The sequence below is a fragment of the Porites lutea genome, chromosome 6, assembly GCF_958299795.1.
Source record: "Porites lutea chromosome 6, jaPorLute2.1, whole genome shotgun sequence".
NCBI classification, from domain to species: domain Eukaryota; kingdom Metazoa; phylum Cnidaria; class Anthozoa; order Scleractinia; family Poritidae; genus Porites; species Porites lutea.
The window spans coordinates 34,181,231-34,207,023 of record NC_133206.1 but is presented as its reverse complement, the minus strand read 5'-3'; the positions used below and the strand labels follow the sequence as shown (position 1 = coordinate 34,207,023).

Below are 25,793 nucleotides of genomic sequence, written 5' to 3'. Positions count from 1 at the left end.
TTGTGAATAATACATGTAAAATGTTGAACTCTTCATTTTCAGTGTCTGGCCTACAACTGTATCAATCAAGGTAGCCCTTAACAATATCTACTCATGAGTCATGTCATGTTGAGATTAAAAAAATCACGTTTTATTTCCAATCTGGACTTGTCAATCACTTCATAGTTGATCTGTAACAGTCTTACCTGACAGATCCTCCTTGGGCATATATTTTTTGGCCCAAATCCGTAGGAATATATTTTTTTTATTAATAATTTTCTGCGGAAAAAAAATCTTTTGGACTTTTGTGCCACCCCCCTCCCTACTCCCTATCACTTTTCTAATAGTCCATCCCTAAATTGTTCAGATTGTTTTGGCTATCCATGTGTTTTTATCCATATGATATCCTAGCCTGCGGCTACGCAGGCTAGTGTTATCCAAGTGTTCTATGACAGATATTTCCGCTTTGTGAGCCTCGTTGCCAAGAAAGCACACATGCCGGTTTCCGCGTTTCAGAGAAAAGCGCCGGACTTTCCGCTTACACCTCGAGCTGAGAAGAACTCTTCACTGGCTATCCATCTCCTATTCGACGAAACTGAGGCAGACAACTCTCAAAAATGCCTGTATTAGGCAAGCGAGCTGCAGACGATAATGGATATTTAGTTGATGACCAAGTTGGATTCAAGCTTGCCAAGTTTTGCGGGAAATATCGTCTCCGATTGCTTGTGGGTCTGCTGATATTCCTTGTAATCGCGGGAATAGTTTTTGCTGTTGCGTGGATTCTAACCAGACGTATGTATCATGAATTAATATTAGTTATAACATAGCGCGCGTGCTTGCCCTATATAAGTCCTATTGAGCCGCTATGAACAAAATCTTTATTTACGCACGCCCGTGCGTAAATAAGATGACGTGTACTGTTCAGCTGTGTTTTTCATCCCTTTTCCTAAGTACCCAAAAATCGACGGCAATGATAAAAAACTTTCTAGACTTTTTTGGAATTTAGCTTCGTTCTAGCCACTCAAAGCAACAGCAAAAGCGGTGACATGTTTCGCAAATAATAGAGCCTGCATGATTCGTTGAAACTTGAAAGTCTGCCGTAAAGACTGACATTTACTGGAGAAAAGACCACAAATTGGTCTGTGTCGGAAAATATCCAATTTGTACAAAGTGTCCTCCGTTTTTAACGTTTGTTTTATACCCTACAAAACAAGTTAATTAAAAAGTAAGCTCAACAGCAAAAAATTATACACTTTTGTTATCGCCGAACAATCCGACTGAAGCAGGAAAATTTCTCTTGCAATAACAAGACAAATGACACAAGGAGACATGAATTTATTACTCACAAAAACAACTGCTGCCGGGTCTTCTCAAGAAGCCGTAATGACCAGCCATTTTTCGTAAATGAATATAAGGCTAACGTAGGATGACAGTCGTCTTCGCTGAAAAACAAGTTTTCTGGATTTCGCCGAGCAAACATAAACATCTTTCAAGCAAATCCAAACCGTACTCCACGACTTCCGAACATGTGAGTATTTTCACTTCAGGCGGACTTTAAGACTCTTTTTCCTTTATTTCTTTTTAGTTTTCATTGATAGTTAACGAATAAATAAGCAAATTTTCTTTCTCAGTTTTCAGAAAGAATTTTCATTCAATAAACCATTGTGGCGTGTTTGTAATCAGCCAATAGAAGCGTTTGTTATTGTGTCGCGCGTTACGAGAATTTTGTAGTTAATCGAAAAGCAAGCATTTTTGACAGCTATGTTATAAAAGAATTTGCTCATGCTTTTAGCTGTGCGTATATCGAGTTATGGATGCACTTGGGAAGTTTGGAGAGCACTCAAGAAGCTAGAGTTGCACTCGGCTATCGCCTCGTGCAACTCTTACGCATCTTTCGTGCTCTCCAAACTTCCCGCGTGCATCCATAACTCGATATACGCACGCTAAGCATGAACAAATTCTTAACTTGTCTTTATGTAGTATTGACCGAACTATTCTAAGTAAAGTTAGCCAGCATGAAGATGCTTAGAAATTATGTACTGTATTCGTGACAAGACACGCTGAATTACGCTTAATACAATACTCACGCCTGTTTCAATATCAAAGTGCTTGCATCCCAGGCTTGCATGTCAAGTCGGCGATAAACGATATAGACTTTACCCCAGCTCAGCTCCACTCCGATATTCCAGAAGCCAAAGACAGAACTAGACCAGCGCTGTTAAATATTAAAATAGGGTGTGCCCATTGGGAGCATTGTGAGATAAAGACGCGCATTATACGTACACGGAAGGGAAACGGACTTTGTAGGGTTTGAATGATCATTGAAAGCCGGACGACACACAGATAAATTTAGCATCGTGAATTTGTCCATCGGAACCCAATATAGGAACAGAATATCATATAGAGAAGTTTCACATATCCGCATATCTGCATTTGAGTTAAAAATAAACAGCATTAGTATTCACATCCCTCATTGCAAACAATTATCGAATAAAATTTTTCCCTTTGAGTAACGATTCGTCCTGTCACTATCATGTCACGCAATGCTTTAAGTCTGCTAAGGCCATCCATTTTTTTTTTATCTCCGTTTCGCGTCGTCCGACCGACCCAAATTTTTGGTATTTTCAAAAACATAATAATAATAACGACGCAGTTAAACCATTTTTCACTTGAAATAATTCTTCAGTCAAACCAAGTCAAGCGTACCCCGCAAGATTCTATTAACAGTTCGGGAGTATGCCAGTTTTGGAAGAAGCGAAAACAATGGTCTACGTCACCAACCATAACATGATCACCATGGCGATGGTCATTTTCAAAACATACAAAATGGCGGACAAGGGAGAGGAAAGAGTATTGACAGAAATTCTCGTTTATTCTTGTTTCATCGAGCCTTTTATTTGTCCTTTCCTTACTATGAATTGGGAAGTACCTTGAGGACAAGCAGTAACCATTCTTGCGCTATAGTTCGTCGCTTATTGCGCGCTTTGTAGGCACTTCGTACTCACTGCGTATGTAATCAGTACATCGAAAATAGGTAAGCACGCTAACAAGTTTGTGCCTTTTTCTTTCATTAATTTTTCATATTATAAGAAAAAGGAATGCTTTGGAAACAACTAAAAAAGTGACTTGTTCTATAATTTATTTCCTTATGTCTGCAAAGAGTAAGTTTTACTGTAATTTTTCCCGTTGCTTCTGTTTCTCTCTCGGGGAGTGAGCGACTGGCCGGAGAAGACGGCTGTAATTCAGGTTATTGTTTTGGTGCAAGCGAGTCATTTGTGAGTAAAATATCTGTTTTTTTCGAATATGATGTTCTGTTGGTGTATGTCCTGAAGCGGTTCCGTCCGGGTATACAACAGGTTTACAAGGGATTTCTGAGGGTATTTTGTCCGCGTTTTCTTCTTGAAAACCCACAAAGTGAAAATCTTGCTTATCATCCCTGATCATTTTTTCTTTGTCCCGCTTCAAAAAAACCTACTGCTTTCAATTATTCCGCTGTCTGAAGTTCACTGATTATTTGCTCAAGCTTAACAAATGCAAGAGACTCTTTAGAATTTAATATACATATTGGAAAACTAAGAATGCCTGTTGTTTTTGGATATATTGATTAAAATTGGATACTATAGTCTTTTAGCCCACCGGATTTGGCCAGAGGTCAGATATCAACAGGGTTATGGGTTGTTATAAAATATCCTCTTATATGGGATTTGATGAATATATCAATAATACTAAATTATTGTTTTTAACTCTGGGGTTGCCTTCAAACCAAAGGCATTGTAACTTTGAGGAGCACTTTTCTCCAAGTCTTCTCTGTGGGGACCCTCAAACAATTCTATTAGACAAGGTTTGGCCCAAAATAATAATGATTGCTGCACTTGGCATGGACACAACATAAGTTTTCCAAAGTTCTTTTTCATAGTTCTCCCTGGTTCTCTTGAACAGCACTTTCAAGGAAACAAATCTCACACATCAGAGTAAAGATACAATTATAAAAGTTATTAATTTTATTGTTACATTTTGTTTTTTGTAAATAAACATTTTATTTCTGGTCCTGACATAAACTACGAGCAAGGGAGCTATGCAAGTCACGCAAAAATAAAGTAAAAACAAGTAAAAACTGCAAATTTTACAGATTACGGTTAAGCATTCTTTTTACTGATTAGGGTTTAGGTTGGGGTTAGGGTTATGATTAAGTGCTGTTTAGGGTTAAACACTTATTTACCATGGTTAGCTTTGAGTTAATTCTTTTGGTATTACCAGATTACTGTTTTTGATTTTTATGTATTGTTTTCAATGAGTCGTATCTGACCTGCATGACTCGCTGCCATAGCTCGCTGGCTCGCATATTATACACACTCTTATATCTCAAAATCTTGTTTTTTTAACACCTTCTTGGACATGAAAACCAAAAACCAAAGCTTAATTGATATAATGAAGACAGTAGCAGCTGACATAGGTTTTCAATAGTTATCTTGTGAGATGTCTCTCATGTATTATTTATTAGGGGGGATGATTTGTTGAAGACGATACATTAACATAGATCCTTTTTCGTTGAGAGAATCTCAATAATTTAGGATTTATTCAAATACAAACATATTCAATATTATGACATAAAATGTGGGCTTATTGCTCATGCAAAGGTATTGATGGGGGAGAGTGTGGCATTTTCCTGTTTCAGATTGACCTTTGCACAGCACAGGGACTGAACATATTATGTATTTGGCATTTGTAAAGTATAAACAATATTTGATGCAAGGGATTGAACATTATGTGGAGAAAATCTTCACAAGCCTCCACTTCCATGACTCCTTCCTCATCTATCTCCTTTAAAGCCCCTTGAATAAGGGCAACAGTCTCTTCTATGGTTGAATGGTCATTGAGTGTGAGCTTCCACTCACAAGGTATATAAGCCCCCCCTCCAACTTGTTTCCCTCTTACCCATTTTTGAGAGGGAGGAGGGCCTTTTGTGGTGGTAGGTAAGCCTGTGACCACACTAACAAGAAACAAAAACACATGTTTAATTTTACTGAGGTAGGGTTGAATTTGGACATTAAATTTTTTATTACAGAGTAACATGAGGCGAATCTAAAGCAAGATTTTGCCCTCAGAGCACAAATATGTCGTTCTGAAGACATTTAACATTTGTTTCCTCGTTCCTTTTCCCAGCTTTTTGGCAAAAACGCGACAGCATGTTTGTAATATGTCCAGATGTTTGTCTACATTTTGGACGAACATCCTGATCAAAATATAAGAAATCAATATAAGAACCTACTCACACTGATTTAAAACTCATTCCACAAACATGATCTGGATCAATAAAGTGATTTCTAGATCAGAGTCGCATACATTGCCGGTGAACACAACCAGAAACAGACTTGATCGCTTATAACTAAAAATACATGGACAGACTAAGGCATAACCATCAATATAGTAACCCTTCCTGTCCGTTGGCAATTTTCAATGTGTGGTTACCATTTTTACTAGGTTGTTACCATCGATGAAACTTTGCCTGAACACACCTTACACGTTGTAGTTTTGAGGAAAATTAGTCTTGATTTCGTAAAAATTCGGCAAGATACTGAAAACTAAACATAAAGACATGTACTTACATTCGATGCCCGTCAATATGGCGGCGACGTCTTCGAACGCTGTTTGATAACTGTCGATTTTAACTACCGTAATGTGGCACGAAACTGCTCTTGACATTCAAAACGCAAGGAAAAGGCTTCTACATCAAAACTGCTAGCTCGGAAGTGCCGGATATTGAACTAGTGGACCTGGAACAGGCTTTGAAAAAAGCTCCCTTGTTTTTGGCGATTATTTTTTCCCATTTTTACGTATTTTTAGCAGAACAATGGAATCATGACGTCATCGCTTCTTCCAAAACTGGCATACTCCCGAACTGATTAATGAATTGATTATTTGAAAAATAAATCCGTTAGTCGTTCCCGTAACTGGTGTCAATTCTGCATGCGTAATAAGCAGTGAATATTTTACGAGAACTTCTTTGTATTTGGTCAGATTGGAAATCTTTGAATGGATTAAGCTAAGACATTTACATCAATTTCAGGAAAATGGAGCTGGTAGAAATTTCATAACTGCCTCGCGTGTGAATTCACGGCTCATTACGCGGGATGACTTAGTCAGCCAGCGTCTAAAATTCGGTAGCCTGTCCCGAAAAATTGTGTGGATTTTTATTGGCCGCAACGTCGAAGCACGTGCAAGTCAGGCTGGATTGCACAAGCCGAAAAAAGATACTGCGTCAGCAAAGCAGGGAAAAGTATTATGCACCTATCAATGTAAATCCCGTGGGGTGGGGGGGGGGGGGGGGAGTGCGGGCAAGGGGAGGGGATTTGATGCCTGGGACTATCCCCGCTATCGGGCTTTTGATCGTGCGAAGCGACCCCGGGGTCGAGACATTTAACTTTGACTGACAGAAGCCTGCTATCAATTCAGAAGCAGTTACCAAGTCCGTCCCTCGAGGCTTCCTGAAAGTCACGCTGGGGGGTACGCTTGACCTCGTTTACTGTAATCTGAAAAGTGAGCATAGTAACAGCATAGAGAAAAACAAACAGGAACAAAAACATGCACATTTTTTACAGTGTATTGTGCGTTTTGTTAGTCCGTCGCAAAATGTTGGCTGTTTGCTCTTGCTACTTTCAGGTCCACTGCATGATTGTTTTGTACTTGGACGTTAAATTCCTCCTCACAGTGATCGTTTTGTTTTGTTTTTCTCTTGTAGCACCAAAAATTTGCAAGACTGCCCTGTGCTATGAAATTTCTAAGGGTTTGTGGTATTTCTTGTATTATTTATAGAGGCAAATCATTATTAAGCCTTATATATACGTAACATTTCTTCATTGTTTCTTAGGCCCCTTGACGCTCAAGAGTTGCGTCCTCCTTTAATTTTACCAACGATAAAAATCCCAGAAAGTAGAAAACAATCTACTTTGATAAGCCTACGATCTTGGACAAAAATGTTGAAAAAAATGGACGTTACCATGTCTACTTTCAAGGTAACGCTCTTGAAAGCACTGGTAACTACAATTACTTACCCTTCCCCCAAAAAACAATGGTTAGGTTCGGCTGGATCATTTCTGATCCTGACTTAACAACTTTGACCAGGGTGGGGTGTGAGGAGGGGCCATAGCGGTACCAAATTTACGCGACAGGCGTTCTGTGGGTAAGAAAGTGCAAAATTCTCAACACTTTTTGTCCAAGATTGTAGAGTTAGCGCTTAAAACGTCCACTTTTCGCCCTTTTTTGCGGTAAACTCACTTTATCGAGTCGTTTCCGATAAAACCAAACTGTTGTGTCTCACATCCCAACCGACCCCGCTCTACAGTAGCTTTCGAAACTAGACCCTTTAGACCCTATTAGCTAAACCAATGGCTTAGAAAAGGGGAGGGGGTAGCCTGAGAACGCAGACGTATTTTCGGCTAAAGCGAAGACCGGAAGTACGTCTGCGTTCATAGGCTTGGAGTGGCAGGAAAAGAAAAAGCCCTGGGCGCGAGGTTGACCTTCGAAGCTTCAGTGTGACTTTCGCAAAGGCTTGCCGACAAGTCCACCTGGAAATTTTTCTCAAGTGCGAGCGGGAGATTTTTGATGTTTTCTGCACTGGAACCGGAAATGAGAAGCGAAGAACTTTGAGAAATTTTAATTTTTGCGTTGCTTTGCTAATTTGAAACTTTCATTTTAAGATGTCTCCAATCAGCTGGACAAAAGTGTAGATCCATGTGAAGATTTTTACTCCTACACCTGCGGAGGCTTCTTCAAAAGTCACAAGCTTGGAGCTAATGAAAGCTATGTTACTGCTTTTACCAGCGTCAACAACGACAACTTGAAGGTTTTAAGAAGGGCTCTGCAGAATTCTTCTTTTAACTATTCCCAGGTTGGTATTATTTTCATCTTGCTGTTGTTACATGCATACATTGTATACATGTACATGCATACATACATAAGAATTTCACGTCGTAGTCGTGCAGTGAAGGCAAAGAAATGTACAAAAAAGTGTGATGCGCGTGAAAGTCTTTGTTGTGTTTGTTAAACGTATTACTTTTTTTATCGTTCTCGTAGCCCTTTGCGTTTCTATTTGTAACGCTATACAGGCTATGATTTTTTCTAATGTCTTCACGTACAGAGTGTGTCCATCAAGAAAACCATCAAGATCTACAATTCCTGTCTCAATACAACTGCCATTAATAACCAAGGGAAGGACCCTTTGGTAAAGTTGATCGAGAAATACGGAGGATGGACGGTGACCTACACGAACCTATCGAACATTTCACCGGAGGAACTAATGGGCCGGGTTCTGAGGGAACTGAATGTTCAAACCTTGCTGAAGGTGGCTGTTACAACAGATTTGTATGATTCCAACAAAAACATTCTTAAAGTAAGTTTAAATAAGGCGTATTCGATCAAGCTGAAAACCTTTGAATGGAAAGAATTAATATCGAATTGAAGAAAACTGAGTGTCAGAATTTCGTAATGGTTTACATTGCGGACACCTCTATAATACGGACATCTCTCTATTACGAACAGTTCGTTTAGTCCGAGAAATGCCAAAAATCATGCTTTCCTTACCTCTATAATATGGACACCCCTGAATTTCGGGCAACTTTTTGCATTCTGAGGAATTTCTCTAGTTATCTTCTAATTCTGAGCTATCGGGGCAGCTTTTAGTGCTTAAATTGGTCTTTCTGCGATATTTTATTATGTTTTATGTTTTAGTATGAATTTCCTGGTAAAAAAAAAGAGCCAAATCCTTTCCCCTGTGGCAGATCATGGGCGCAAAATAAAAGTAGCCGGGCTGCTACGACAGCGGTTTTTAGAGAAATGGTAGACGAAGATTGACACTCGACTGACTTGTGTGCCTCGGGTGAAGAAGGTCATTCAACAATTTTATTGGCAGAGTAGATTTTTTGGTTTTAATTGAGGACAAAGTTATTTAGCAACGCTAGTTACGCCGCAAAATTGCACAAAACCGCTTAGAAATCTTTAAAAGACAAACTTAAAGCAAGGGGAACCCCTTCACCAACTTAGCCTCTCACGCATGCGTTTTTAGAGGAGCTCGTATTTCGTCCCTCCCCACAAACTCCTGCTTAACCGAAAACCACATTCCTTTCCCACTGTTTTATTTGCCTGGTAAGTGACCAATCAACAGTTTTGAAATTAAGTGTTGACAGGCTAAACACGACTCATAAGCTCGTGGTAGTGTTAAAACGTGACCCTAGAGTTGCAGTTTTCCTTCTTTTCTTTCCTCGGCTAAGGTTATGCAGTGCACGGAGTATTCAAAAGTGTGACTACATCTTAGTTTTGCTGCCCTGAGTCTGACATTTATTAGAGGTGATGAAGCTTTCCCAGTGTTTCATACAAATCGAGTAATTATCGGATAACCCTGCGGTCAAGGTCAACTTTCCAGAATTTGGAAAGTATAATGTGATTGGCTAAGTTTGGGAAAGGAATGTTGTTTTCGGTTGAGTAGGCGTTTGCGGGGAGGGACGAAAGACGAGCTCCTCTAAAAACGGCCTGCGTGGGAGGCTATCGCCAACCCACTGCCTGGCCAGTACCTGACGCATGCGCATAGCCATATCACCCGGGCAGTGGCAGCCATGGACAGCTGTTTCGCCCTCATTATGGTTCATCAGCATGGTGATATGGCTGTGCGCGTGCGTGAGATACTGGCCAGGCCGTGGGTTGGTATATGTGTGCTCCTTGCTTTAAGTTTGTCGTAGAAATCGTACTTTTATTGTACAATTTGCACATTTTAGCATCAGACCATAAAAAGTTTTCGTTTTTTCGAGCAACTTTCGTCACAAAAGCAACTTTTGATTGTTTTTTTGAGCAACGTTTGAGCAACTTTTTAAGAAATTACGGGAAACTTTTTGGAAAATCTCGAGCAACTTGCGGAAAGCCCTACCTGGGCTTGACTTGAGCATCCAGCCTTACCAAGCCCAAACTCCGAGTCAGTCACTACCAATTCATGAGATCAGTATCAGCCTGAATAACTTGATTGTCATTGCTGTTTTTAGATTATGCCGTCTCAGTTAGGGATGGGTGCGAGTTATTATAAAGAAAAGCCTGAAAACGTGAAGGTTAGTTTGATAATCAGTAACCTTGTTTCCAGTCTTCTTCTCCCCCTTACGTATCAGATGGCTCAAATTTTCTTCTGTAAGTTATATCATAACAGAAAACTTGAGCCCTGTAATGTGTGAGGGGAAAATTTTAAAGGTTACGAGGATATCTGTGCAAAACCTCTCAACCGTGAATGGTTGACAAGAGTTGTCAGAAAACTTTAGCCCCTTAATGCGTAAAGGAAAGATTTTCAAATTTACCAGGATTTCTATGCAAAACCTCTCAGCCGTGACTGGTTGTCAAGAGTTGTTTTTCCCATGCAAATCCTTCTAATTTTTGGAAGCCGTTACAATGGCTACTTTTAGGAAATACTGCTGAAATTTTACAGCTTACCTACCTCATATAGCCTGCGTGACAGGAGTTTAACATCAACAATCTAAATTAAATTTCGTGAATTTTTCTTTTTTTCTAAAATGTAAATTTGAAAGTAATTGATCCTTAGCCGGGACCATCACGTGACATAAAATGAGGAAAAAGCATTAACAACAACAAAATTAATTTCTTTTATTTTGCCTCATTTACTCATAGGTTCAAGAGGCGTACAAAGCCTACATGAGAACTATTGGCAGCTTACTTGGAGGGCATCCCTATACCGTGGCCACTAGAATGGATGAGATATATAACCTCGAGAAGAAACTTGCTAAGGTAGGTTATACGGCTTTTTTAATCCGGAAGGGGGGAGGTCCTGATCCCCCAATCCCGCTTCTTTTTCACGAGAATCCCTCATCCCGAACTTCTGTCATCGCCGCCCTAAATATCGTTTTTTTTCCCAGTCCGCGCCCAAATTTTGGCGAATTCCGCTTTCCGAGTAGCAATCAAAGCCTGTATCCCGTTAAGGTACGTTTCCCGAATCCCGAACTGTATTTTGATCAAATCCCGGATCCCGTTTAACGTTTCCCGAATCCCGAATGGTATTTTGGTCAAATCCCGGATCCCGGAAATACCCTTCCAGACCCTGTTTTAATGTCCAAGCTGGTTACCATGGTTACCAAAGCCATTCATTTGTAACGGTTTTCAACGTCACAGTTTTGTCAATGGAATGTCAAAACCCCTGTTTGAAGTTGTAGTTGTGTAAGAGTGAATAGCATGCCAAACTTTTGTTGGTTCCTGGCATTCAAATAAACAAGCATTGGATCATGGTTGTAACTGAGATACACTTACGTTTCACAAGTCCCGAACCTTTTTGGACGTTTACAACCGCGGCAGGATTAGCTCGGTCGATAGAGCTGGCACTTGACTGTATGAGAGCGGGAGGTCTTGGGTTCGATTAATAAAATCACTGAGAAATGAAGGTACTTCCCTTGCCCTGCTATAGGCTAGACCTTCGCGTGGCTTGAATAAACATACACGTAAAATGGCGGTGTCGTCTTCAGTAGGAGACGTAAATATAATGTGCCCAGTTAGTACTTTCTTGCTAAATACATTGACATTCAAATAAAGCGCGTCTGTAACTGGGTAACACTCTCCTTGTCGCTGAGACGTGCATTTGAGGGAAATTTCAGTATCTTTGAATTTAGCTGTAACTCCTGCGAAAGCAAATTGAACTACAACTACAACTACACTTCATCTATTACTATCTGATTATCTGTTAGTAAAATCCAACTAGTGGTCTATTATCAATGCTGCGTTCTGATTGGTTGAGCCACTACTAGGCTCTATGTTATAGCCCACTAGTAGTGAAAAGCGCCGGCTTTGAAAACCAAAACAATGGCGGCTGAATCAGCGTTTTGCTAGCTAAAGTTGTTTTGTCTCGATTTTTTTTGACCAACTAGTTAGATTTTACTAAAACGGCCGAATGGGCTATTGACTCAGGGGCCACGAGGGCGAGAGGAATAATTGTTAATTATTGGCGCAAAGAATGTAACAGTGCTTGCCTCCTGTCTTTTACCTAGGCCTATGATCCTGAAACCTTTTCAGAGGATATGATAGAGACAGTTAAACAATATCATCGTTCGGGGCGATCATTAGATTCTCTGGAGAAGACCTTGTCTGCTTTTAGTGATGCATCAGGTTTCACGGTTAGCATTTATTCTCATTATGTATCAGTCAACTAAGATAGAGTTAACATGCCTTTGAACGCTTTATATACATGGCCAACTCCCTCCTCCATAAATATCCAGCCATTTGTGCCATAAAAATATACATCGTCCTACCCGCTGTTTTTTTGTGACAAACAGCTGGGTAATTTTGGAGTTATTGAAGAAACACAACGCTGCGGGGTTGATACTACGTAGAAAAATGCACGTCATTCATCAAAACTGACCACACACATGTAAGTCAAAAGAACAGCGTAGCACGAGCTTGACACCCTCTGAAATGGTGTGCTCGTCCCATCTGTGTCATGTCGATGATTTGCACCAATAGGACTCCATTTTCACCGGTAACTTAAGGCAGTACCTCCCGGCCACCTCTTGAGAATGGCGTGATTAGAGAAAGAGACACTGAACTCAAAGGACCCGTTTAAACGAATTTAAATGATTCACTATGTTATCTTGCAAGGTTAAGTAGCCTACAGTAAACTTTACATTGCACCAATAGGACTCCAAACTTACTGGTGTTGAGGGAGCACTGGGATTAAGGACAGAAAAAGACGCTCACATTAAAGTACCCGTTTAAATGAATGCAGTATACAGTATGTTATCTAGCAAAGTAAACTTGTCGACAGTAAACTGCACATGGCACCAACAGGGTTCAAAACGTTCTAGTGTTATTTGAGGGAGCACCTTTATGCCACCTCTTTAAGAATGGCGTGGATTGGAACGCTGAACTCCAATGACTCGTTTAAACGAAAGCAGTATATGTTACATGTTACATCAAACAAGGTCAGATGAGGCTGGGACAACATCTTGGACGTATTAGACGAGCCCTGAAAGCTTTTTTTCCTTCCTATTTGCAGATCTCCTTTATCGAAAGGTATCTGAACACCGCCTTTTCCAACCAACGGAAAACATTCAGTGGAAGTGAGGAAGTTTTTTACGTACAGAAAGAGGACGGTGACGCACCAATATTCAAGAGTATACATGCCACGTATACTTCATATTTGCGCTCGTGAGTATTTAAAATCTGGCCCGGATTGTTCAAACGGTGGATAGCGTTATCCACTGGCTAAACTGCTATCCAGCGGATAAGTATTAGGGAAACCAATTGCGTTATTCACCTTTTAGAACAACTGGGCCTTGGTCGATGGAAAGACGAACTGTTAACCTTACACCCCACCCACTGGTGTTAAAATAATGACTAATGTGTTTCCGATTTGAAATGCATACAATTTTTGCGTCTTCGGCCATGGGGATACACTGATATGATTAGAAATAATATATAGATTTAGCTTTGCTGGCCAGTAGCATTTCGCATTTTCTCACCGCCGGTATAAAATTTTCATGTTGTTCTTCCAAGGAAATTCGTCTTTTTTTGTGTTTAATCTCTTGGTCTAGCTCTCTATCGCTCTTTTCTCCTTGAGCTTCCTTGGCCTTTCACCTACATTCTCGTTTTCTCTGTCTTTCTCTTTCTCTATATTCCAAATTTGTGGAAATGCTAATTACAGTCAAACCTCTTTAATACGGACACCAAAGAGACAGAACTAAGTGTCCGCTTTACAGAGGTGTCCGTCTCATAGAGGTAGGGAATGTAGGATTTTTGTCATTTCTGGGACCAAACGAACTGTCCGTAATAGAGAGGTGTCCGTATTATAGAGGTGTCCGTTAGGAGAGGTTAGACTGTAATCTAAGCTTAATACTTTAGACAACCCGTATATAGAAACAATTTCCGCCTTTCTTTTGTCTTTATTGACTCTTTTTGATTGTGTTTCCCTGTGGAGCGGACGGACGGGCGGGTGGACGTGACTACCAAAATTTCTTGGTTGGATAGGTAACAAAATTCACTCTGAGCGTCAGATTTCAGGTGTAGTTTCACGTGACTTTTGATAACCTTTGTTGTAAACAAACCCCGAAAGTTCGGACGTCCGTTCTCTGCCCACATACTGTAATTGTACGAACAACGAGTCGCTATTTCAAGTTCCCGTTAATTTATATATTTTCCTTTCGGATCGGCGGGTGTTGGAAACACGTATAGTTCCAGTGTCGAAATAACGAAGCAGAAGAATAGCAGCGATTTTAACATCACGAGCATGGCAGAACTGCAAAAAAGTGATTCCCGCCTCACCTTAGCAGCTAAAATGGTTTTGACATTGGATCTAAACTTCGAAAGAGATAAAACCGGTGATGTAGGAGAATTTCATAATACAAATATACATAATTCACATTTCAAAATTCATGATCGTACGCAATTAATTTCCAATCCATTTTCGCTGAAGACCGTGAATAACTTCAACTCATCGCCACCGTGTGGGTTGCTCGACAGTTTCAACTGTGCATTAAATTTGCCTCTGCCCGCTGATTACAACGGTCATGTTGATTATTTGGTAACTGCTAATTTGAATCAAGAGGCTGTTCACGTATCTGAAGGGAAAAAAGTACAGGCTTCCATGAACGTGTACTGGCTTTATATCCAGTTCGTGTAGATTCAAACGGAGGCAGTGACAGTTCAGGGGCCCGTTTCTCGAAGGTCCCGGTAACTTTTCGGGCCCGAAATCAAATATTCAAATCGAAATATAAAGAATAAGAGCGCGGGTCCCAGCTAGCAGACTACTCTATTTTGTTTCACTAAGTGATGGTTTTATCATGCTAGATGCAAAACTATTGGAACCTCGATCTTTAATGCAAACGGCGACAACTTACCGGGCCCGTTTATTATCGGGACTTTCGAGAAACGGGCCCCAGGCAAGATATATGCTACGGTCCCAATACCTGTTCACACTGTACAAAAGTGTGGCACAGAACCTATCCGATATGTAATGCTCCACTTTTGAGATCGGCGCGGTCTAGTCGGCCAGTTCAAACCTTTGGCAAGCGCCACGAGAGTGCGATAATGGAATCACTGAAAATTTAAACGAGGGAAATCTCCTCTATTGATTATTACCTATAGTGGACTCTGGAAATCTGTGCCTGCAGGCTTACTGTTCATTTATTTAATTATACTCATCAGGCAAAAATTTGTAGCCTCAAGCCAGATTCATGCATAAGAATGATTTCGGACAGTTTTGATCTGCTTGTTTCAATTATAAGAAATTATTAATTTAAATTTGTCCTTTGCAGTGAATGTAAATCTAATACTCTCTATTCTTGTTTTTAATTACCACGACCGAAGTGATGTCATCAAGAACTACATAATATGGCAAGTTGTTTCCAAGTACGTTGTAGCAATGCCTGAAGTATTTGTTAAGGCTAAGCTTAAGTTTGCAGAAGCTCTGGCTGGGGCGCGAGAATATCAGAGATGGTCGGCCTGTATCCAAGGATTGATGGCACCAATGGACATGACAATAGCGCGGATGTTTGTTGATGCACATTTTGATGAGAACACTAAATCGACGGTAAAGTGATGTTATTCGTTGCGGTTAAATTGAACCCTTCTCCCGCGGTATAGGTATAGAATCCTTTTTATCGCGGGAAAAATTAAACCGGGTGTGTGACTGCTTCTTTCTGGCCATATTTAGAAATCCCGGGTAGTCGGTCTGGTTGGGAGAAAAGACGTGACGCTTATCTCTGGATGTTAGTGAAAGTAAATGACACTGAAAACATATTCAGTCGAGTGGCTGTAAATTTCCCTCGCAGCAGTCGACGCAGGGGAGTCAGCGCCTTCCGCTAGAATGAAACGTATTGTTGTCAGTTCTTCTCAGAAGAATGAAATTGCTCCTTGGTTTGTAACCACAGCTGTTGTTTACGAATTGCTCCTTTACCAATGATATTTGACAAATCGATAACAATTTTGCTATGGTCTCTGCCCCTATCGACGATAAGTATGTCGTCGTAATGTTCAAAATTCGCGTGGAACCACGAGTCGGATTTCTTTCTAAAGTCTTTTTGTGACGTAATATATCAAGCATGAGACGCCGTGTTTCATCACCAAAACACCAAGAAGAGAGTTGCAAATACGACGCGCAGCAGATCATTTTTGAGAAACTTCGAGGTGCTTCATCTGGCAATGAAACACTGTGTCTCATGCTTTATATTACTTCTCAAACTAAACGATTTTAGAAGGAGAATTTGAGGATGCCATAATGAGCAGTTTTTCATCTGATTTCCAAACACTCATTAAACATTTATTCCTTTGTATTTTCTTAATGAATTATTAGTGAGTTTGCGAAAGGTACTCCTACATGAAAGAATAATTTTTCCTTAAAACCAACTGAACGAGCCCAAATTTGGACTCAAATTTATAATATACCGGTCACTATGTTCAAGATGTACGAAGCTTAATCATTACATGAGTCAGCGACGACCTCTTTTTTATTTGCTTTAGGTAAAGGATATGACCACTCGTGTTCGCAAATCTTTTATTAATAAACTTGGTTCACAAGACTGGATGGACAAGAGTACAAAAGATGCGGCTAAAGAAAAGGTATGCTAGCACCCAGGGATGAAAAAAACCGGTGAAGGAACGTTTCCTAGAACGTTTGGTGTGTGTGGCATACTTCCTAAATCCTTTACTCTGTTTGTGACCTTTGTCCCCTAGCCCTGGTAGAGTGTTTTCACATGACGTTACGGCGGCCATATTGGTGTCTCGAAACAATAAAACGGCGGCCATGTTTGTGTCCCAAACCAGTCCTGTGGGAGTTGAGTTCTTTTCTTATATAAACGCTTTCTTTTGTTCCAATAAATTTGCATAGATGCTGGCCACGTGAGTGAAAACACTCTATAGAGTGTTTTTACTCACATGACAAGCAGCTATGCAAATGTATTGGAACGAAAGGACGTTTTACATAGGAAAAAAAGTTCAACTCCAACAGGATTCGTTTGGGACACAAACATGGCCGCCGTTTTATTGTTTCGACGACTACCTCTACTGAAAAAATTTTGGTATGACACCAATATGGCCGCCGTGACGTCATGTGAAAACACAAAGCGCGTTCACGTGGCCAGCATCTATGCAAATTTATTGGAACAAAAGAAATTTTTACATAAGAAAAAGGTTCAACTCCCATAGGATTGGTCGCTCTAAGGCCATTTCCGAGTTGCTTCAAGCCTCTGTTTCAAAGCGAGGCTAAGTGTGAGGCCATTAATATGAAAATAAGATAAGATAAGATTAAGACCAGCTTAGTCCCTAGGCATTCTCGTCTCGGTCGATCCTGGACTCTACCGTGATCTGTGACGTCACCGAGAGATACTTCCCCGCTCTCTCTCAGACGTCGCGCGGACAACGGATCAAGAGAGAACGCCTAGGGACTAGGCTGGATTAAGACTTTATTTAGTATAGTGAGGGTTGACACAAAATAGCCGGAGCTAATAAACTTATGGCCCTCTTTTATTCTCGTGCAAATTAAACTCATTTTCTCAACAAAGGTTTTTCTCTTAGCCTCGTTTTGAAAGTGAGAGTTGTTGGAACTCGGAAAGGGCCTAATAGGCCATTTCCCAGTTCCCCCGGGCTTCTGTATGAAAACGAAGTTAAGTGCTCAGCCTTTCATATTTAAATGATTTTTCATTCTCATGCAAATACAACTCATTTTCATAAGAAAGTTTGTGCACTTGGCCTCATTTTGAAAGTGAGGGTTTTTGGAACTCGGAAGTGGCCTGTCAAGGTTAGGAGACAAAAGAGATGGAGAATTGACCTGAAGTACCTGAATTTAATTTTGACACGGACCGCGGACCATTTATCCTTTTTTTGGTGTTACAGGCCAATGCTATAAAAGAGGATGTGGGGTACCCCTCTTTCATTAAAGATGACAGCAAACTTGACGCGCTTTACTCAATGGTGAGCATATCTTTTGATGGTTGTGTTTGATTTAATTTGTTTCATTCTTGACTGAGTCTCGAGATTGAAGATGTGGTTATATTCTAGTTTCGTATATATATATACGGTAACACTGTAGTGACGATTGAGATTAAACGCGTTAAAAATCAAAAAACGAAGAGGCAAGTATTTGAAAAAAAAAAACCCTATAAGGCAATGGATTGAACTGCTGGTGTTGGGGGCGGGGGAGACCTCCCTCTGATGGCGTATACAGGGAGGCTCCGCCCGAAAGCGTTCCCTTTTTCATTCTTCAAGTATATGAAGGAGTAGAGATTTCACTCGTTGAAGTATATGAAAGGGTAGAGAAATCTGTCATTTCGGTCTGTAAAATTACCTAAAAGGGTCACAGAAAGATTTTATGGCTGTGAAAGTCGAGAAAATTTTTATAGTTTTGTAAATAGAATAAAGTTAATTTATTCATTATTTGACAAGGGATGCAAAGTTTTAAACTAGGTATGCGAGAGGCGAGAGAGGTAACATTTGTCAAAGAAAGGTATACTAAAGGGGTAAGGGGTTGGACCTCGGGATAGAGCCTCCCCGTAAATTTTGTTGAGTAACAACCCCCCTCTCCCCTATCCCCGTGGGATTACACTGCTGTGAAATTACCCTTTTAAAAAGTTTTTTATGGGAATATTTTGCTTTATTTCCGTAATTTGATTGGCTAGTTTTGCAAAAGTGACCCTGGCTTCTTTAGTTACTTTACAATTGACAACTTCTTGACTGTTTTTTATTGTTGTTGTTTTCTGGTCTCTATGTACCTATATCCTACTTCGACTTGTTCAGCACTTATTTATATTATATTATTATATTGTTTACCAAAATTTAATTTGATCTTTCTCTCCCAATCACCAGTTGATTGTAAGCGATGATTTTTTCGACAACACTTTGGCATTGAACAAGATGGTGGTCCAGAAAAATTTGGGAATGCTTGGGCAACCAGTCGATAGAAATAAGTAAGCGCCACTGACGATTTACTGTGTTTAAAATACTATATAAGGCTAAATACACACTACGTTTAGTTGTTCCATTAATTGATGCTGTCGTTGATTAAAATAATTTTTCTCCAGTACTTTTAGTTCATTTCTTTCTCTCTGTCCAGTGCAATTTTGTGTTTCAGCGACAGTATCCCCATAATGCCTATAGTACTGCCTCTTTTTTAAAAAATTGTTAAACACGCACCTTACGAAGGCACGGTGGAGGATAGCGTTTGTAAAGAGTCTCTTAGTCCTTTTTAGTTTAGTGTCATTCATTTAATGTGCTTTACGTCAATGCGATTTACGTCTACGAGGGCCCTCCGGTTTTCAAAGTGCTGGCAATTCCCAAGGCTTTTCTTCATGGGTAGGAGGTTATGGGTAAGAGGTTGGACGATGTTGTAACCTTGAACCATAACTCGATGGTTACACAGCTCTCGTGTTTGCCAATCATTCTGTAACATTTCTTGTGCATCTTTCAGGTGGTTAAACGGTCCTGCACAAATCAATGCTTATTACAGTCCGCAGCAGAATCGCATAGGTAGGTCTTTCCCAAATGAAGGATTGAAAAAGAAGGTCAGTCCACTTAGTCAGCGACGACGGCTACGTCAAAGAGAAGGGCAATAAAAAAGCATAGGGTATACAATTAGCAGTTTTAAAGCTAATACGAATTGGTCGCAAATATTTTATCGTATTTGTGAAGTGACTCAAGGGAGTAGATATCTGTTTCAAATGAGTTAACAAGTACTAACTAGTTGAACAGGAGTTTGTATCAGTAAAAGTTTTAATCAACACAGTTGATTCAGTCGTATTGGGATTTACAGTGGTGTTCATTTGACTCAAATACAGTAGAACCCCGTAACTCGAACTCTGAAAGGAAACGAAAACAGCTTGAGTTAGCTAGGAATTCGAATTATCGGGGTAAATTTCAGTGAAATTTGATCAAGGGAAAGGAAATTTAGTTCGAGTTAGCGGGGAATTCGGGTTATCCAAGTTCGAGTTATGGATTAAATGTCTACTGTACTTCCTATTGATTGGTCTGACTTCAAGGAATGATCAATTCAGGAATGAATGTTTTGCCAATGCTTATCGATTTATTATCCTTGATACTGACTTAATTAAAGACCAATTTCGAAAGAAAGATAGCAGATTTAAATCAATCAGGTTTGTTTGTCTCCGACAGTGTTCTTGGCTGGAATCCTACAATCTCCCTTCTACAAAAAGAATTATCCAAAGTAGGTATACTTGAGGCCTGTGCGTAAATAAAAAGTGTTAGATAAAATTTATTAGTAACCGTATAAAAATCACAGCTGGTTGAAGTCGAGCTCAGTCACACTCTCAGCAAAACCCTTAAGTCTTTTTTAGTGTGGAGGAGAGAGGAGGATCTGCCTGAATTGCAGCTGAGGAATTGTAGTTCTGGACTGGTCAATCCTGTTCTCTCCCTCTCGTCAAACTGGTTTTCGGCCGAGTGCGAGCATCTGTTTATTGATAAACAGATAGTCATAACTGAGCCCACTGTACCAAGCACGTGGCTATTAGGCCTGGGTTTAAGTCTGTATCCCAGCAACAAGAAGCACATCTTAGTCGATTTATGCAATAGAGAGATAAAGCATCACGTTTACGTCAAACGGAAAACCACGTGACCAATTTTCCCCTTAACTTGTCGTTTACTGTTCATTATTTCTACACATAAATTAGTAGTTTCACGCAATTTTTTTATCCATAATAATTGTTTTGAGCTGTTTTTATCTGCTTATTTTCTATTTTGAGAAATTCTCAACTTAAATCTGACTTTTGCCGTTTGCCGTTTGCCGTATACGTGAAGCTTATCAAATGAAACTCTCAAATGAAATCGGCTTTTTCCAAGAGTTTTTGCGGAAAAATCATTTCCTTCGTGCATACTATTTAAGATTTGACTGGTCTGGCTGGCTAGTTTTGATTAAAAGTGAAATTCTCATTACGACGGGAATGGTGTGGCCGGTCAGTTCTGACAATTGGTGACAAGTGGGTGAATTACGTCGCTAAAATGTTGACCATTTTCCAACAACGTTCGTTTCGATGCCGCATCAGGGACTTAAAACCGAGCTACCATGGGAGGATACTCTTGTCCGACCAATATGTTACTGGGTATTTTCTTGAGAAGCTGAAGGTGCGACCCCAAAATAGCTTAATTTAGAAATGGCTATCGATGTGGAATTAAGCAATGCTTTGTTTGCCAAACTCAATTTTCACCGTCTCTCTGCAGATATTTCAACTATGGCTCTTTGGGTATGATCATTGGACATGAACTTACCCATGGTTTCGACAAGTCAGGTAATATTTTACGTATCGTGGAACTTAGCACGTTGTTCGACTCTTTTTCCAGGAAACCTGAAAACATTCTCGCTATTGTATCAACAAATGTAACCGTTGAAGATTAAGATTTCAGTATTACTTTATACGGTACCTTGTCAAATTTGATACTTTGGCCAATTAACTACCCCCTGAACGTTTTTAAACTTTTAATTTCCTCAAGTTGTTGTGTTCCATGCTGTTAAAATGTCTAAGTGTGGCAGTCCTAACTCGATCTTAGAGAACCTGAGAAACAGCCGACATTTCGCGACGTTCCAACCGGTTTCCCCGTGCGCAACCAGTGGAGAAACGTGGGTTGCCGTTTCTCAGGCTACCCCGATCTGTATAATTCTTAATACCATGTTCATCCAGTAATCGGTTGTTACTATAACTGAACTTACCTTGGTCTGGATTCGGATTGAAAAAATTGAACTCTGGTAAGCGCACATGTTGAAGGCAATTCGTTCCATAGTGCTGGCGCGTGAACGGAAAAGGCGCGCACGTTTTCAGAGGATTAGAAACCTGTCTGAATATTAGGCCTTTCTTAGGGATCAGAAGAGAGGAGATTTCCGATTTGAGGGGGTAGGGGTGGGGAGAGAAAGAAAAGAAGTTTCTTTTCGTATTATAAGGTCCTTATTAAGGTTATTTATTCACTTGTGTTTTTTTTTTTGTTTTTTTTTGTTCAGGACGTCTCTTTGATAAAGATGGAAATTTGAAAGACTGGTGGTCTCAAAGCTCGACAACGAATTTCCTATATAAAGCCCTTTGTCTTGTTAGACAATACAAGAATTATGAAGTGTTTGGGCATAATGTAAGTAGTTACCTGTAATCGCTCTTTTGCCATAATCTCCTCAGAACCGTTTGCCGCAAGGGGGGTCACATGACTTGACTAACAGGCTCCAGTGGTTTAAACGCTGGATAATGCTATCCAATGGATAAATCACTATCCAATGGATCCAATCGTGTCATTCACTGGATAGAGATTCATCCAGTGGATAGCGTTATCCAGCTTTCGGATAACTGGTTCCAGTTCTGGAATAACCAACTTTCTGTTTTTATTGTGACAATTCGCCGGTCTCCATTCTCACAATAGTGTGTATCTGTTCAATGATATTGTTCCTTTTGATTGCTTTACAGATAAACGGTGAACAGACCTTGAATGAGAACATAGCTGATAACGGAGGGATAAAACTGGCATATGACGTAAGCTACGGGAAATTTATATTCGTCGTATCTGTTTGCGACTTTCACGTTCCCGTAATGCAATTTGTTTTCGTCACAAAGTTTTGCATCAGTACCGTACCTTTTTTTGGTTAAGAATCTTATTACTGTTAATTATTTAAAGTTTCAATTAGTCAAGTAGGTTACAATTATGTAGTGTAGTTCACTTAGCCTGATGATTTTTTTTAGCCGTGGATAAATAAAGTTGTTGTTGTTGTTATTGTAAACAAAAAAATATATCCAGTTGTAAGTCCCCCCGGATAAAAGGTCCCCCCGTTCATATACCCTCCTAAAACGTCTTTCCAATACAAATTGAGCCCCTTTTCATCGCTGCCCGCCGCTTGGGACCTCTTTAGTGAAATGTCCCAACGACGAGGATTGCTGAAAGGTGACTGTATTCGCAGGCTAAGAGTTAAAGATAGGGACCGCTCTTAGTGTCCGTATTAGAGAGGTTATGATCCTTATAGAGAGTCAATTAATAGGATTAAAGAAAGGCAGGGACCACTCTAACAGTCCTTATTAGGGAGGTTTCAGTCTTATAGAGAATCAACTTAAAGGAGTAACGAAAGGCAGAGAGCCACTCTAAATGTTCGTTTTAGCGAGGTGTTTGTCTCATAGAGAGTCAGCTAAAAGGAAAAACCAAAGGTAGGGACCGACTCTAGGTGTCTGTTTCATCGAGGTGTTCATCTAATAGATAATCACATAAAAGGAGTAAAAAGGGCATGACCGCTCAGCTCTAGGTGTCTGGTTTAGGAAGGATCCCTCGAGTTTGTTAAGAAAGAGTTGACTGTTTATTATTATAACCATTTTACCCTGTACTGCCTTAGTTGCGTTTCCGTTTACCTGTCTCTTTTATACAGGCATATAAATCTTGGGTGTCGGACAACGAAAAGGAAGGGCAGCTACCGGACTTGAATTTGAGCGTGGATCAACTTTTCTTTATAGGATTCGCTACGGTAAGTTATGTACATATCGAACACTACCTACGGACAACAGTGTATTGTTGCAACAAACTTTCCTCAGTAATCTGCTCCCGTAAAACTTGCTACATGGTCTTCATCCTCTACAGTATACTATTACGGCTTATTTGAAATATTTGCCTGCTGCCACAACACATAACTCGATATATCAGTCTGTAAAATGTATCGATGTACAAGTAAAGATGACTTTCATGACGTGATGTACTCACGAAGCATATATATTTTGTCCAATCTTTGTTAGCCATGGTGTAGTGTCTACAAAAAGGATGCGGCTCTCTTTCAACTGAGGACTGACGTACACTCGTATAATAAATACAGGTAATTACGTCTATATTCTTAACGATCTTTAATAGACCAAGTCTTTTTTACCTCTTCAACTGTTTAATTAATTGTATATCTTTTGGTAATATAGTATCAATACATCTGAACATAACTGTCTCTGGTAGTGAAAGGATGCAGCATACCCCTCCCTACCCCCATTCACCCCACCCCTCTTCCTTTACAAATGATACTTACCGGTTTGCATCATTTCCAATTCCCTACCCCGGGTACAAACTTTGGGGGGTAGCGATTTCTGGGGTTGTTGGAGTCGACAACAGGATTATTTAGTTATGATCGGTCGATAGTATTCAAGGCAACCAGTAACCAATCATAATTAACGCCTGTCCACCCAAACTATCCGAAATATCGTTGCGCCAAAAGCTTGTACCCATTCCCCCTATAGTTTGTAGAATAAGGAATTGACCTGGTACGTTGCGTGACAAGCTCGAGTGAACGTTACTTTTTTCGCATAAGATATCGCACAGATGCTCAAGTGTAACTCTTAATGAAATAATCCTGAAAATTATTTGATTCAGCAAGTTCTGGCGTTTCACTGAGTTAAAGTTAAATTAGGCCCCTCTGTCTGTTGAAGCTTCCCTTCTCCTAGTTCTAAAACCCTACGTATCTCTAACCCGCTTTCCGGAAGTAAATTAAAAGCGGGAGAGAGTGGGTTGGGACAGTGCTTATAGCTACCAACAATCTTGCAATTTGATCATCTTGATTCCTTCTTTTGCAGGGTGATTGGGTCGCTGTCCAACTTTGAAAGGTTTTCAAAAGCCTTCAGCTGTTCAAGCAGCAAAGAGATGAACCGAGGCGGTGACAAGTGTGCCGTATGGTGATCACGTGATGAGTTGATCATGTGATGCACGCTTTTACTCACTTTGTTTCGATTCCGGAACGAGTGTTTTTTGCACCAGATATGTGTTACGTTCAGTTAAACTGAGTTAGACCTTTTTTGCGTAACCAGTTGTTGTGTTAGTTGATAAGCGGCGAATATTGAATTTGTTGTTATAAGCACGCCGTTAAATTTTGTACTTTATGTTTATAGTTTCGTATAAAGTGCATTTTGAGGTAGAAGAAAAATTTAAAGCAAATATGTTAAAATAATCCTTGAATTAAAAGATGTTTAACCAAGAGACGACACTTTTTTAAGCGCTAAGAGTTAATCAAAGTGGTTACAAGCCACCAAACGTAGAAGAGGAATTTTGGGAGAGAGTGACATTTGTTCACCGATCTTGGCCTCACATAATTCTTTTCGAGCGATCAAAGAATCTCCACTTCCCGGAAGTGCCAGAAGTTCGGCATCCACTACTCCAGATCTGACTCGTCCCCAAATGTCTATCAGTCTTCTATAAATATTAACGAGCAAAGCTCGGTCAAGGAGAGCGCGAGGGGTGATGGGAAGGAGGAAGTATTCCTTTTCCTTCTCTCCTTCCCATCATCCTCTTCGCGAAGATGCCGTAATAGTCTCCCACGACCGTTCCGTGACTGCTAATAAGAGAAGACTGGGAACGAGTAAGGGTCCAGATTGTAATTCCATTTGCTCGTAGCATTTGGCGCCAAGATGAATATAGCACGTAAACAACACGTGATTTCTATTGTTTGGTTCATTCACTTTCTCGTGATTAAGGTTCAGCCACTCTTTGCAGTGTATCAACCGATAGAACCTCGAGAACTGTCATGAGGAATTCTTTTGTTCTTTTTGACGCATCCATGCAAATTTACCCGACAAAATTTTCTCTTGGGAAAATCGTTCAAACACAAAAAGTTCCTTCTACGTGGGTAAGAACCTGTTACCCAAGGGTAAATGGCTAAAGTGTAACCGAAGCTAATTGGGAACAGTCAGTCGAAGTTTGACAAGATTTGCACGGTTGCAAAGACTTTTTAAATCCTTGGTGCCAAAAAAGAATCAAGTTGTCAAAAAAATTTAACAGAGGTGAATAATCTGTTTTCATATTTGTAATATAAATGTTGAAAGAAGTATACCGAAAAATTATGAGCGAGATCTATTTTG

General features: G+C 40.0%; 1 protein-coding gene and 1 long non-coding RNA gene across 3 annotated transcripts; one reads left to right on the top strand and one right to left on the bottom strand.

Moving 5' to 3' along the window:
• Positions 1 to 521: 521 nt before the first annotated feature.
• LOC140940312 (endothelin-converting enzyme 2-like) lies at positions 522 to 24,913 on the top strand. 2 transcript variants are annotated; one of them, XM_073389243.1, is made up of 20 exons: positions 524 to 771; positions 6,719 to 6,763; positions 7,677 to 7,867; positions 8,117 to 8,368; positions 10,008 to 10,070; positions 10,639 to 10,755; positions 12,003 to 12,128; positions 13,007 to 13,158; positions 15,316 to 15,538; positions 16,468 to 16,566; positions 17,839 to 17,916; positions 18,808 to 18,908; positions 19,409 to 19,467; positions 20,110 to 20,161; positions 21,172 to 21,239; positions 21,944 to 22,068; positions 22,395 to 22,460; positions 23,339 to 23,434; positions 23,700 to 23,776; positions 24,516 to 24,913. In XM_073389243.1, exons 1-20 carry the CDS (start codon positions 597 to 599, stop codon positions 24,616 to 24,618), a joined length of 2,268 nt encoding a protein of 755 aa, XP_073245344.1. In that variant the 5' UTR covers positions 524 to 596; the 3' UTR covers positions 24,619 to 24,913. The 2 variants fall into 2 exon arrangements, with proteins under 2 accessions (XP_073245345.1, XP_073245344.1); XM_073389244.1 differs by lacking the exon at positions 23,700 to 23,776 and having other exon boundaries at positions 522 to 771.
• Positions 3,958 to 5,814, bottom strand: LOC140941733 (uncharacterized). The gene is made up of 2 exons (XR_012166498.1): positions 5,586 to 5,814; positions 3,958 to 4,969 (listed from the first exon to the last, which is right to left on the bottom strand). It is a non-coding gene; the product is annotated as an uncharacterized lncRNA (long non-coding RNA).
• Positions 24,914 to 25,793: the final 880 nt, after the last annotated feature.

Bases quoted from the DNA above. Each gene is read 5' to 3' on its own strand.
- LOC140940312 (XM_073389243.1), top strand. From the start codon at position 597: ATGCCTGTATTAGGCAAGCGAGCTGCAGACGATAATGGATATTTAGTT. The intron at 7,868-8,116 runs GTTGGTATTATT...CTTCACGTACAG, and splicing joins CTTCTTTTAACTATTCCCAG to AGTGTGTCCATCAAGAAAAC. The intron at 10,071-10,638 runs GTTAGTTTGATA...ATTTACTCATAG, and splicing joins AAAAGCCTGAAAACGTGAAG to GTTCAAGAGGCGTACAAAGC.